This window comes from Equus asinus, chromosome 15, assembly GCF_041296235.1.
Source record: "Equus asinus isolate D_3611 breed Donkey chromosome 15, EquAss-T2T_v2, whole genome shotgun sequence".
NCBI classification, from domain to species: domain Eukaryota; kingdom Metazoa; phylum Chordata; class Mammalia; order Perissodactyla; family Equidae; genus Equus; species Equus asinus.
Genome location: NC_091804.1, coordinates 34,737,605 through 34,750,969, shown reverse-complemented (window position 1 = coordinate 34,750,969; position 13,365 = coordinate 34,737,605). Strand labels below are relative to the sequence as shown.

Below are 13,365 nucleotides of genomic sequence, written 5' to 3'. Positions count from 1 at the left end.
TTTTTTGAAAGGAAGCTGGAAATCTGGATATTTAAAAGTTAGTAATTAATTCCAATTTTATTAAAAAACAAAATTGAGTGGTCTGGATTGCAAACTGTGATCTCCTTTAAACCCTTGACCATGTTTTACAGAGGAGGAAACTGAGGTTCAGAGTGGTTAAATATTTTCTCAACTCACAGCAAAGACAACTGGATCTTCAGGTCATTTCTGCTACTTCTGCTAATAACCATTTGTTTTTTCACTATTCTTATTGAGAATTTACTAGGTTCCAGGTTCTGTGCTGAACATATGGCACCAAGAAGGAAGTACTATTTATGATGCCGGTTTTGGAGAGGGAAACCAGGGCTCAGAGAGGTGGAGTAAATTGCCTAAGATCCCACCGTGGGGCTTGAACCTGGGTCTGTGTTTGATTATAAGACTCTAGATGCTCCCTCTGGCTACCCCCTCCCTGAAGAACCTCAGAGACCAAGGAAGCTGGTTGTGTTCGCCCGGGGCCTACTCCAAAGGGCGGGGCCTGGGTGGGCAGCGTCCCTCACCTCCATGCTTGCTTTCCGCGGAGCGCTTCCATTGTATCGTTCCTGTGAACTGGCTTCCAGGCAAGATTTTGTTTGAAGAAAGAACGCCGCTCCTGTTGTTGTTTTTTTTTTTAATTTGAAAACCACTGATCTGCTTATGGCCCCTCAGGAGAGGAAACTGAGGCCCAGACCAGAGGCGGCAAGTGCCTGAGTTCCCTCTACAAGTCAGGACCAGAACTGGGACCAGAAGCAGGTCCTGGAGGCCCGGGCCTGCCTGGGAAGCGGCCCGCTGGGTGTGCCAGGGCCCCTCCGGCTCCTCTGGGCTCTCTCTGCGTCTCTCCACCTGCTCCGCCCTTCCTCACGCCTGTTTGGATAACTTTTTGACCTGTTCCTTCCCAAGCTCCCCCTGAGGTGTGGCTGCCTCTGCCGCTTGTCCCAGAGGATCCTGGGCCTCGGCAGTGTGGCGGCCCAGGCTTGGCCGGTCCCACGGCAGACAGTTGTCAAACAGCGGCCGTCTGGGCAGGGGGAGGGCTGTTTACCCAGGGCAGGGCCCAAGCAGAGGCTGCAGCTTCCTCCCCAACCAGCGGCCCATCCAGCTGCTCAGCGTACTGACTCAGCCGTCCCCCTCTGTATTTGCTCATTCCACAAATATTTATGGAGCGCCTACTGTGTGCCAAGCGCCGTCCTACATGCTGAGGCTCTAGCAGGCAACACCGTGGCCAGGTTCCCTGCTCTAATGGAGCTTACATTGGCGTGGAGGAGACGGATGATAAACAGATCAAGGCAGGCACAATTCCAGGGCTGCAGAGGATCACAGGACCCATAATGATGGGTGGAGGCAGAGAAGTCTTAGATTTGGGTGGTCAAGGAAGGCTGCTCCGAGTGGGGAACATTCGAGTTAAGACCCCAACTATGAGAAGAAATCAGTTATAGGAAGAGCTAGGAAAACGAGGTTCCTGGCAGAGGGAACAGCAAGTACAAAGGCCCTGAGGTAGGACTGTGCTTGGCCTGATTGAAAAATAGTAAAAAGGCCAGTGTGGCCGAAGTGGAGCAAGCAAAAGGGAGAAAGACAGGAGACCCAACAGAGGGGCAGACAGGAGTCGGATCCCGTGGGGCCTTTTAGGGAAAAGAGCTGGGGTTTTCTTTTCTGTATGACACACAGTGGTCAGAAGATGTCCAGCACAGATTTTAAACGTGATTGCATCCTGAACTTCTCCTGTAACTTTAACTCTGCTTTTTCCCTCTCTGGCTTTCTGTCCCAGGAATTTGTTCTTAAGTACATTTGAGGGTGTTTGAAATAGTGTTTAATTATTCCCTTTTCCATTTTAATTTAAAATTCTTTCAAAAGTTTTGTCAAAGCTGTATGGATATGCAATAGCAAAAATCAAATACTTTTACGAAGCTGATGATAAATAGCAGTAGTCGCCTGCCCACGCTTTTCTGAACCTGATTCCCACCAATGAGAGGCAACTACTTACAACTGTTTTAGTTGGGTTGTTCCCCCCCCTGGGGTTTTCCTCTGGATTTCTAAATATCATGGTTATACTGCTACTTCTTGATTTCTCCGTTTTAGATGGAATGTGTTAACTTGCTAATAGGAACGATCCTGTATAACTATTTCCCAATTCGGAGATAACTCAATACTTGTTGTTTCCATTTGCCTAAGCACATTACTGTTATTACTATTATTCACAGCTGACACGGGCTGTATAGGAACCAAGGCCTTTCCGTGCGTTATTTCAGTTACTCTTCACAATCACGCTGTACGGTAAGTGTTGGTCAACATAACAATCACACTAACACTTTGCATCCAGTGTAACCGTTGGCAGTTTGCGGAAGACCCTTGCACCCACCCCCTTGATCTGCAGAGAGATCCTGAGAGGCAAGCAGAACTGGCATTATTAACCCCATTTTCGGAGGAGGACGTGGAGCCCAGTATGACAAAGAAAATTCTACCTCTCACAGCGGGGTGCAGTGGTTAAAAAAAACCCATCTTCCAGCCAAGGTGGAAGGAGCTGGGGTCCCTGTGTGAGGGAGATTAACTCTCCTATCTTACATTTTGGGTTAGTTTGTTGCATCAGCTGGTGTTGCCCTTACTAACATAATGCTTGGGTTCGAATCCTAGCTCTGCCTCTCCTAGGCTGTGTGGTTTGGGGTAAGTTATTTAACCTCTCTGGGCCTTTGTTACCTCTTCTGAGAAGTGAGTATGATGACAGCACCTACTGCAATGGGCAATGGTGAGGATTAAAAGAAGTAATCTTTATAAAGTGCCGAGAACAGCATCTAGCCCGTGGTAAGTCCTATGTAAGTGATCGAATAAACCAGAGCTAGGAAATGAATGAGCCAGGACCCTGATCCGGGCCTTCTGATGCCAATGTCAGCATCTGGCCCAAAGCGCCGGACATTTGCATTCCTCTTTACAATTTTTCCTGTATCTGCCTATTACCCGTACCTTTATTTTCTGTTGTTATTTACTTGATATTTTTCTTTCCTATTAAAGGATATTTTATATTACTGCTTTAATATGCTAGTTATAAATTTTTCTAACACGCAGTAAAATGAATTCAATAAGATTTAAAAGTGTTTGTCCATGTACTACCTACAATCAGCTCCTCTACGCTGTGGGTACACCTGAGGAAAAGTATGCTATTTTTAAGTCTATAAAGAACCTTTGGTGGAGCCGGCCCCGTGGCCGAGTGGTTAAGTTCGTGCGCTCCACTTTGACGGCCCAGGGTTTCGCCGGTTCGAATCTTGGGCGCGGACATGGCACTGCTCATTAGGCCACGCTGAGGTGGCGTCCCACACAGCACAACCAGAGGCGCTCACAGCTAGAATACATAACTATGTACCGGGGGGCTTTGGGAAGAAGAAGAAGAAGAGGAAAGGACCTTTGGGAACATTCTACCCAGTGGCTTTTAAACCCTTTTGAGCACGACCCTCAGTAAGGAAAACATTTTATGTCACATACTTTATATACAGCGGCAATAAAGGGTGGCAGTCAAAACAAAGACTCGGGAGCCCAGGTGCCTGGGCTGGAAACTCAGCGTCCCCTCTGAGTGCCCATGTCACTTTCGCCGAGTGCCTCATCCTCTCTGTGCCTCCGTTTCCTCATCTGTACAATGGGAATGACAATAACAGCACCTCCGAGAAGGGTCACTGTGAAGAGAAGGCGTTAATATGTGCAAAGCCCTGGAAAGTGCTCTATAAATTTTTGCTATGATCACAACCCGCCCCCCCCCCCCGACATCCATAAACATAGAAATGAAACGAAAATTTCACACACACATTTACTCTTACTCCATGAGACACACTAGGGTGTTTTCTGTTCTATTTCACTTCATTAAAAAAAAATGATCATCTGTGAAATTTCACTAATTGTGATTTGTAATTCATGTTCTTTTCTATATGAACACTAGATTCAACAAAAATATTTTAGAAAATAGAACACGTTTATTCAAAGAAAAGGCAAGAAATGAAAATGAAGGAAACCAGTTGATTATGTGAACAGCAAATGTGCTGCTTGGCCAGCATCGTGAGGCTGTGGGATGCGGTACATTAACAAATTTGGGGTCCCAACAGCTTGGACGCTGCCAATCCATAATTTCTAATGATGACTATTGAATTGTACTCTAGAAATAATATATCTGCTTAAAACCAAAATTATGTGCTTCAAAGGCTTTTAAAAAATAACATGCAATATATTAAAGCAGAAAACTACAACTCTGGGCCGAATCTGGCCCACTGCCTATTTTTGTAAATAAAGTTTTATCGAAACACAGCCACACTCCTTCATGTATTCATTGTCTGTGGCTGCTTTTGTGCTGCAAGAGCAGAGCTGAGCGGTTGCCACAGATCGCATCTGGCCTGCAAAGCCTAAAATATTTACTATCTGGCTTTTCACAGGAAAAGCTTGCTAACCCCTATATGAAAGTTACAATTCAAAACCCTTAAGCTTAAATTAAATTTTATTCTATTTATATCTTATTTTATTCTATTCATAAGTCTAGCAAATTTTAAGAATTGCATTTTGCTTTGAAAAATTTCAAACTTACTAAAGTTGAACGAACAGTACCGTGAGCAGCGACACACCTTTCATCGAGATTCACCAGTTGGTAACTTTCTGTCACGTTCGCTTTGTTGCTATCTGTGTATCTATCTGTGCACTTTTTATTGAAATATTTGATGTAAAAAATCGTGTATTCATATTTGCTATACGTATTTGACTCTGTGTGTGTGTGTGAGTACATGACCCATGGCAGAGGTGGTCAACTGTGTAGCAACAAATTCATGCTCTGCCTTCCATAGTTTAGAATTATTCCTGGAAAATAGCTGCTTCACTAGGGACCGCATATCCCAGACTCCTTTGCTTTTGGCCAGGGCCATATGACTAGTTCTCACCAATGGAATATGAGTGGAAATGATAAATGTCGCCCTGGGCCAGGGCCACTTCTGGGGCCCCTGGATGACTATGTGACAGAGGTAAAGAAACTTCTAAGCTACAGTTTGGGCTCGTTTGTTGCATCAGCCAGCATTGCCCTGACTTATACAACCCAATAAATTGTGTGACCCATCAATGGGTTAAGATTGAAGTTTGAAACATGCTGGTCTGGTCCTCTGGTTCTCCAGACATTTTTTGAACAGTAGAGTCCTTTCATTAAATGTTTCATTTAAAAGTCAAAATGGAGGGGCCAGCCCGGTGGCCGAGTGGTTAAGTTCACATGCTTCGCTTCAGTGGCCCAGGGTTTCACCGGTTTGGATCCTGGGCGTGGACATGGCACCGCTCATCAAGCCATGCTGAGGCGGCGTCCCACATAGCAGACCCAAAAGGACTGACAACTAGAATATACAACTATGTACTGGGGGGCTTTGGGGAGAAGAAGAAAAAATAATAATAAAAATAAAATAAAAAGTCAAAATGCAGCTTCTCCGGTTGAACCAGAAGTTGTGGGGTGGGGGAGGCTAAGAGCCCGGTCTACCCGAACTCCCCCCATTGGCCTCAAAGTGAACCCCGGGCCTCTTTCCTGACTCCTAGGGCGCCAGTGAATATCGTGTGATGACTGCTGAGCCAGGGTCATGCCTCCGTTTCTCAGAAGAGGAGGCGGAGAGCCAGCTGGAGAAGCACTTGAATGAGTCACAACGGCCACCCAGGGCCAGAGCCATTTTCCAGGTCTGTGGCCAGGGCAGGTCTGTTCCTTCCAGTTCCATGGCTCCCATTTGCTCCACGCAGGCCCAGACTCTCGAACCAGGTCCCAGAGAACAGACCCCAGGGGTCAGAGGGCGTCTGAAGGCTTGGGACTAAGCTTTGTCCTGACTCTCCAGCCAGACAGTTGCATCCTGGAACAACCGGTTACCTATCCCTCGTTCATTTCTGTTTGTTCCACAACAGCTAAAACATGCCTAGCCCTTAGTAAGCATGCAGTCCCTTTCACATAGTAGGCGCACACTCTACAGGCACGATCATAACGACAACAGCTGAAATTTAGATATACTAGAATAGCAATAGTTACAACTTACATAGCACTTTCTATGTGCCAGATAGGTAGCACTTTACAGATACTGACCTCACTTAATTCTCACAACCCTACGAGGTAGACGCTATTATTATCACCCTATTTGGCAGATAAAGAAACTGAGGCACAGAAAATTAAATAATTTACACAGCTAGTAGGTAGCAATTTGAGCCCAGGCAGTCTGACTCCAGAGTCTAATCTGCTAACCACAAAATTATACAGCCCCTCAGATGCAGTAATAAGGGATAACAAGTGTAGCTAAAAAAAGTGAAGATTGGTCAGACAGACTAAATTTTCATCATTCATTTGCTGTGTGATGCAGGGAAACTTACTCAACAACTCTGAATCTCAATTTCCCCGTTTATAAACTGGTGATAGTACTTCCCAGCTTGATGGGTTGTCGTAAGGGTTAAAAGGGAGAAAACATAAAGTAGCCAGCATCCTACCCATTACACAGAAGCAGCTTATATGGAAACAAATTTCGTTCCTCTTCCCAGGCCCACCCTTGTGCTAGAGGCGTGTGAGTCAGGAAATATGGAAGGCACACTTCTTCCACTTCAGCACCGCATAATCTTTTTAGGAACAAAATAAATCATTCATGCAACAATGAGAAAAGTCCCAAGATAACTTTCAATAAAGGATGGAGTTAACTGCAATCGAACGTTAAGTAAAATCAGTGCAGTTTATGGCTAGGCTCTGGGCCTTTGCATATGCTGTTTCCCCTCCCTCACCTCTCCCGGCTGACTCCTGCTAAACTCTCAGGTTTCAGCTTGGATATCAGTCCACTCCTCCAGGGTCAAGAGGTCCCTGACCCCCTTCCCTCCTCCCAAGTCCTTTGTGTTCCCATAGTGCCCTATCTGCTCATATTGTGGCTCTCTGTCTTTGATTATTGCTGGTTTGTCCATCTTCCCCAGCAGATCGGGCGCTCTCCAAGATCTGAAGCCAAGTTTTATTCTCCCACATTCCCCCAGTGCCTAGTAGAATGCCTTGTGTACCATAAGCCCCCTGTAGTCGTTTGTTGAAGTAATGAACAAGCCAACAAGGAATTAATGAATGCAGGAGACTTCCAGGTGGAGGCAGGATGCATGCCGGGTATCCGTATCCTCCCTCTATAAAATGGGACAAGATAAGGCAATGGTTCTGTGCTTCAGCTGACGTGGATCCCCAAAATCACATAAGGAACTTAACGAAAAATTGAAGCTTCTTGGAACACAGCTCAGGAGATTCTGATTCACCTGGTCTGGGGTGGGGCCCCAAAATATGTCAATTTAAGAAAGTTTCCCATATGCAGCCAGGTTTGTGAACCATTGAACCATAGGCGCTGAAATAGAATTGAGGTGGGATGGGAAGATGATGTGGATGGAGGAGAAAGGGGAAAAGGGTGGGGGAGACTATGTTTTGGGAATGAAGGGTAGGAACAGTCATGCCTGATATCCGACATAGTCCCATAGCTGGCCAGCATCTGGGCTCCGATGCAACTTTAGGCCCATCAACCCTTCAGGGAGACAAAGCACTTTATGATACCTTTTCTCCTTCATTAGCTCATGGAATCCTCACATCAGCCAAGGTTTATTTGATACATGAAGAAATTGAGGATTAGAAAGCTGAAGCCAAGTGCCCACCATCGCACAGCTTTAAGTGGGAGAGCCACTTAACCAAACTGCTTCTGCCAACAGCCTCTGCTCTGGCCTGAGGCTGATGCCACTGGTCGAAGGAACTAGGCCTATGTACCCAGAGAAAATTAGGCTCATCTGGCACTTAGCAACAGATAACTGCTCTGATGGAGGGTTGTTGACCAGTGACCAATCATTCCTTGCCTCCTTACTTGTCCTGAGCACCTGCAGGTACTGCTATCCTAGCCCAGCCCAACCCGTCTCATCCATCCATCCATCCATCCATCCATCCATCCATCCATCCATCCATCCATCTTTTCATCTACCCACCCACTCATCACCTCATTCATCCATCCATCCATCCATCCACTCATCTATCCAGTTACTTATTCATCCACTTATGACATCCATCCACATGTCTCTCTATCCATTCCATACATCTACTTATCCATCCACCCACCATACCCACCCATCCACCCATCACATCTATTCATTAATCCATCCACCCATCCACTCACCTACCCATCTTCTCAGTTACTCCTTCATCCATTTGTCCCATCAATCCATCTCTCTTTCCATTGATTCCATTCCATTCCTATCCATTCATCCATCTACCCACAAACCCATCACATCCATTCATCAAACTATCTACCTATCCACCCACCGAGATATCCATTCATTCATTCATCCATCCATCTTCCCATTTACTCATTCATTAAATAAACTTCCATCAAAGTCTACATGGGGCCAGGTCCTGTGGTAGCCTGGAGTATAACAAGAAGAGTCAGACAAATACAGACCTGGCCCTCAAAGAGATTTGTGATGCTTATAAAAATAACAAACTCCCAAAGAACCAAAATAAATAATCCAGAGAAGCTTGTTGAAAGGAAAACAAGGGTAAGAAAATAAAGCCAGGAGTCAGGTTAGCACATGGACATGCACACCATAGCATCTTATCCTCACAGTTGCTAAGGGCAGCCCCAAATTTGGTGCTGAGCTAGATCCCCGCACCCAAAGCAAATACTACAACACAAGAGTCACAGTATATTCAATTGTAGCAGACGTTATCCAGCAGCTGTTCCTGCTTCTTTAAAAAACAGTAGTGCTCAGGGCACATTTGGAAAAATCTGGAGACATTCTTGGTTGGCACAACTGATGGAGAGTTGTGCACCTAGTCAGTCAAAGCCAGGAAAGCTGCTAAACATCCTACAATGCACAGGACAGGCCCCCTACAACAAAGAATTATCCAAGCCGATATATCATTAGTGCCGAAGTTGAGAAACTCATAAGAGAACCCCAATTTTGTTTGGAGCAGCGTTGTGCCAGACCCAGGAAAAGAACCTGGTTGGTCTAGGCTGGCTTTTCCATTTCTTTCCTCTAGCTACTTGACTTCCCAGCTTTCCTTGAACTGAGGAAGACTGCTAGGAGGTTTCCAGGAAAATTTTGCTTTTCGATAAAAGAAACAAGTGCTTTGAGGAAAACCGCTTCCAGCTTCAGACACTTACATGCAGACATGATGCCTTCTGCTGTCTGTAATGGGGCATATCAAAAACCAAAAGCCAACCCAATGAGCATGGCAGAGAGGAAGGGAAGAGCATGGATCTGGAGGACATTGTTGACCATTGTCATATGGCTGTTTCTTTCTTTTTTTGTTTTTTTTTTTTTTGAGGAAGATTAGCCCTGAGCTAACTACTGCCAGTCCTCTTCTTTTTGCCGAGGAAGCCTGTCCCTGAGCTAACATCGTGCCCATCTTCCTCTACTTTATACGTGGGACGCCTACCACAGCATGGCATGCCAAGCGGTGCCATGTCTGCACCCGGGATCCGAACCGGCGAACCTGGGCCGCTGAGAAGTGGAACGTGCAAACTTAACCGCTGCGCCACTGGGCCGGCCCCTGGCTGTTTCTTAAAACCTCCCTCAAACCACTCATCCAACAAATGCTTACTGAGCATTTATTCTGTGCCAGTCCCTGGGTGAGGCACGCCGGGCTGAACAAACCCTTGAAATCCCTGGCCTCACGGAGTTTATAGTCTAGTGGGGGAGACAGACACCACGATGCACATCAACTATTTGATCAGAGTAATGATGAAAACTACAAAGCAGAATCCAGGCTGCCAGGAATGCGTTGCAAGTCCAGGGATGGGTGAGTTCACCCAGTATCACCCCACCAAGATCAGCTCATAAAGACTGTCCCACTAAGGCTCAGAAACGTGAGACAGCAGCTGGGATGTATTTCGTGTTTCCTCTGTGTCAGGCACTGTTCTAAGCACTTGTGTATTAATTCGTGTGATCCCAACCACAACCTTGCCCTCCATCGCCTCTCCTGAGTCTCGCTAGGTACGATGTTCCTTACCCAGCAACTTGCCTCTGTGATTGCAACCTTAGGAGGCTCGTTATCCCTGTTAGAGAACTCCAGGAGAAGGGGATTTCCTCGAAGCCCTTGTTACTTTGATCAGAAAGTGCATCTTTCCCAGAGCCTCCCAGCAGACTCCCCTAGTTCATTTTACGGATAAAACATCTGAGGCTCAGAGACGGTGGGCCACACAGCCAAAAAGAAAAAGGGAAGATCCAGGATGCTAACCTAGATCTATTTTATTTAAAAGGCAGGGTCTGGGGCTAGCCCGGTGGCGCAGTGGTTAAATTTGCACGTTCTGCTTCGGCTGCCCGGGGTTCACCAGTTCGGATGCCGCGTGCAGACAGGCACTGCTTGGCAAGCCATGCTGTGGTAGGCGTCCCACATATAAAGTAGAGGAAGATGGGCATAGATGTTAGCTCAGGGCCAGTCTTCCTCAGCAAAAAGAGGAGGATTGGCGGCAGATGTTAGCTCAGGGTAAATCTTCCTCCAAAAAAAAAAAAAAAGGCAGGGTCTTTTAGCCACTCTCTCACTCTCTCTCTCAATCTCTCTCTCTCTCTCTCACACACACACACAACAAAGGCCCCACTCTCCGAGGATAAGAGTGTGCTATTTTGTTAACACGTTCTCCAAATCTGGCCATGGGAGCTCTTCTTTCTCCGCCCAGCCATAACCATAGCTCCATAGCTTAGCCAAGAGAGTCAGCACAGATGGACTGTGTCGGGTCTGGAGTCGGATGATTTTTTTTTTTTTAAATCCTGGACTTTAGTTTTCTCTTCCAGCTGTGGAGATAAAAACGTTCTTTATCTGAGACTACTATTGTGACAATTAAATGAAGTAATAGGCATGGAATATCCATTCGTCCAATCATCCATCGATCTATCCATCCATCCATCCATCCATCCATCCATCCATCCATTTAACCATTCATCCATCCACTATCCATGCATCCTTCCATCATCTATCCATCCAACCATTCAACAAATGTTTGTTGAATACTTGCTATATGATGAGTACTGCACAGAGGCTGGGATGAAGGAGCGTGAGAGGACATCCTACAAAGTGGACAGACCTAGGATACCGTGAAAGGCTGTCCGCTTATATTATTACTATATTATCCCTTGGGAGGAGCTCTACGGGGCCTTCTGTTCACCCCAGCCTATGCTTGTCGCCTAGGGCTTTCCTTTCCCAGAAGCTGACTGTCTGACGCCTTTGGGAAACAATGAGTCTTTCTCTGGCCACAGGGTTAACCAAGTCTTACAATTGTGTTTTAACCTTGGAAGAAGCACCTAAGGCAGGCCCAGCCCTTTAGCAATGCTATCTTGTCTGATAATCACACCACCCTCTGTGAGATAGGTCCTGTTGTTCTATTTACAGATGAGGAAATAGATTGAGAGGGGAAGTGACTTGCCCAAGGTCACACAGCTCAGTGAGGGATGGGTTCCCACACTGTCTTTGGTTCTTCAGCCTCTGCTGTTCCCACTGCATCACATACTCCTGCCTGATGGTTGGTCAAAGAAAGATCTCCTGGACCAGTCAGGAGAGCAGTCCCTGATTCCTCGAGCCATCCGTCCTCAGCTGATGATGACATTAAGTAATATTTGAGTCCTTACAATCTGCGTGGTGCAAGGGCTCGGCCCCTTGCTTTCCCTTAGTCCTCCAAGAAGACCCTAAGACACTCCACCTCCGCTTCAGAGAGAACGCAACCGAGACACAGAAATGTTGAGTAATTTGTCTAAAATCACAGAACTAGAACCGAGATCTGCTGGATTCCAGAGGGAAGCTCTGCGCACATGTGTGATTTGTCAGTCCATAAAGTACACCTAATCTTTAAAAACCCAAAAGGTGCAAAAAAGGTAAAATAAACATTCTCTTGAACCTCTCTTCTCAGAAACAAAACTCTGATAGCAGTTTCTTTGTGGCCTTCCACTTATGTTCTATGCAAACACAAGCGTGGGTACATGCACATGCATATATCCGTTTTGTTATCAGAATGTAAGATGCTGCACACCGTTCTTCTGCTTCCTTTTCTCACTTGATGTAACTTAGAAGTCTTTATCTGCGCACAGATCTGCATTTTCTTCCTTCATCAGCAGGATAGCATTCCATCCTAAAGATTCATCGTGCTTTGTTTACCCATCCTCTACTATGGGACATTTGGGTTCCTTCCCGTTTTGGAGTCCCCCGAGCGGCAGAGCCGGAGCCCTTCGCCGTCAGTGACACCCTCTTCTCTAGCTTTGCATCTAAGTTTCACACTTCTAGCACAAGAGCGTTCTCATTTTCCAGCGCCCCACACGGTGCGCTGCTTTACATGGCTTCCCCCTGCTGCATTATCCGAGCTAACGGCCCTCAACAGAGGGGCCGGCCAGCTCTGCCCCTGAGTCCCATCGCACATAGACCATGAGCCATTTCAAATACCTAGGCCCAGCAAGGCTCTCTGTGGGCTTCAGTTCGACCCCCGCCCCCCGAGGCAAAGTGGGGATGATGCTTCCAGCTCCACCTTTGGTGGAATTTTGAAAAGACCCCTGGGATGCATTTCCAGGAAAGTGGGCTCTGCAGGCAGGCAAAATAAGCCCAGCCCCTACCCTGGGACTGCCACAGCCCCTCCCAGCACTTTCCATACCAAATCCGCCAGGCCTCCATTTGGGAGCTTAATGAAGCAAATCCCATGCCTTGCCTGGGCTTCCTGCCCTTCTAGAGGAGCCCTTAGAGGGTCTTTGGTCCCCTTGGATCACATGCGAGGGTGTCCAAGGGTCTCCCAAACTTTTGTGCTCCCACCCTGTCAGTCCTCCCCCAGCCTTGACGGCTAGCCTCACTCACCATAAGGACTCTCTACTGGAGCGCTGAGGGGTGCATTCATACTGACCATGGCTGAGCCCACCCAGCCGGAGACCCGGGGGCATGGAGGAGCCGGGGCCCCACACACAGTGGCAGTGGGAGCCAGTCCACCAGGAAGGCAGTGAGTGCAGCCAGCTGCCACCGCCCGGTTATCTTATTGATTCTTCTAATCACCTAAGGTGGGTGGATATGTTAAAGAGTAACCAGTCACTTAGGGAACCTGCGGCTGGGGACTGTCACTGTTGCCATGGCAATGGCGACCTGGCCAGACCCGAGGTCCACTTGGGCCCCAGTCCTGCATTCTGGGGTTGGGGGCACCTGGAGCCAGATGTCGGGGACACCAGCCCCCCTCTCCGCTTGAGGGAGGGGACTGGCCAGGAGGGGATGAGAAGGTGAGAGTCCAATCGGGGTTGGGTTTTATGGCTCCAAAGAATGGGTGTGGCATGAGGCAGCAGGGAGTGGTAGAGGAGAAAAGGAGGAGGGTGGAGGACTGTATTTATTTAGTGCCTACTGGATGCTGGAAGTTGCATACAGGC

The 13,365-nt window shown here is 47.1% G+C and overlaps 1 protein-coding gene across 1 annotated transcript in view; it reads right to left on the bottom strand.

Moving 5' to 3' along the window:
- Positions 1-12,966, bottom strand: part of HNF4A (hepatocyte nuclear factor 4 alpha) — a 63,604-nt gene extending 50,638 nt beyond the window's left edge. Inside the window, exon 1 of the mRNA XM_070485973.1 lies at positions 12,812-12,966. Coding sequence (XP_070342074.1) covers positions 12,812-12,860 — 49 coding nt within the window. The 5' untranslated portion in view covers positions 12,861-12,966. The remainder of the gene's footprint in view (positions 1-12,811) is intronic.
- Between the last annotated feature and the right edge of the window lie 399 nt (positions 12,967-13,365).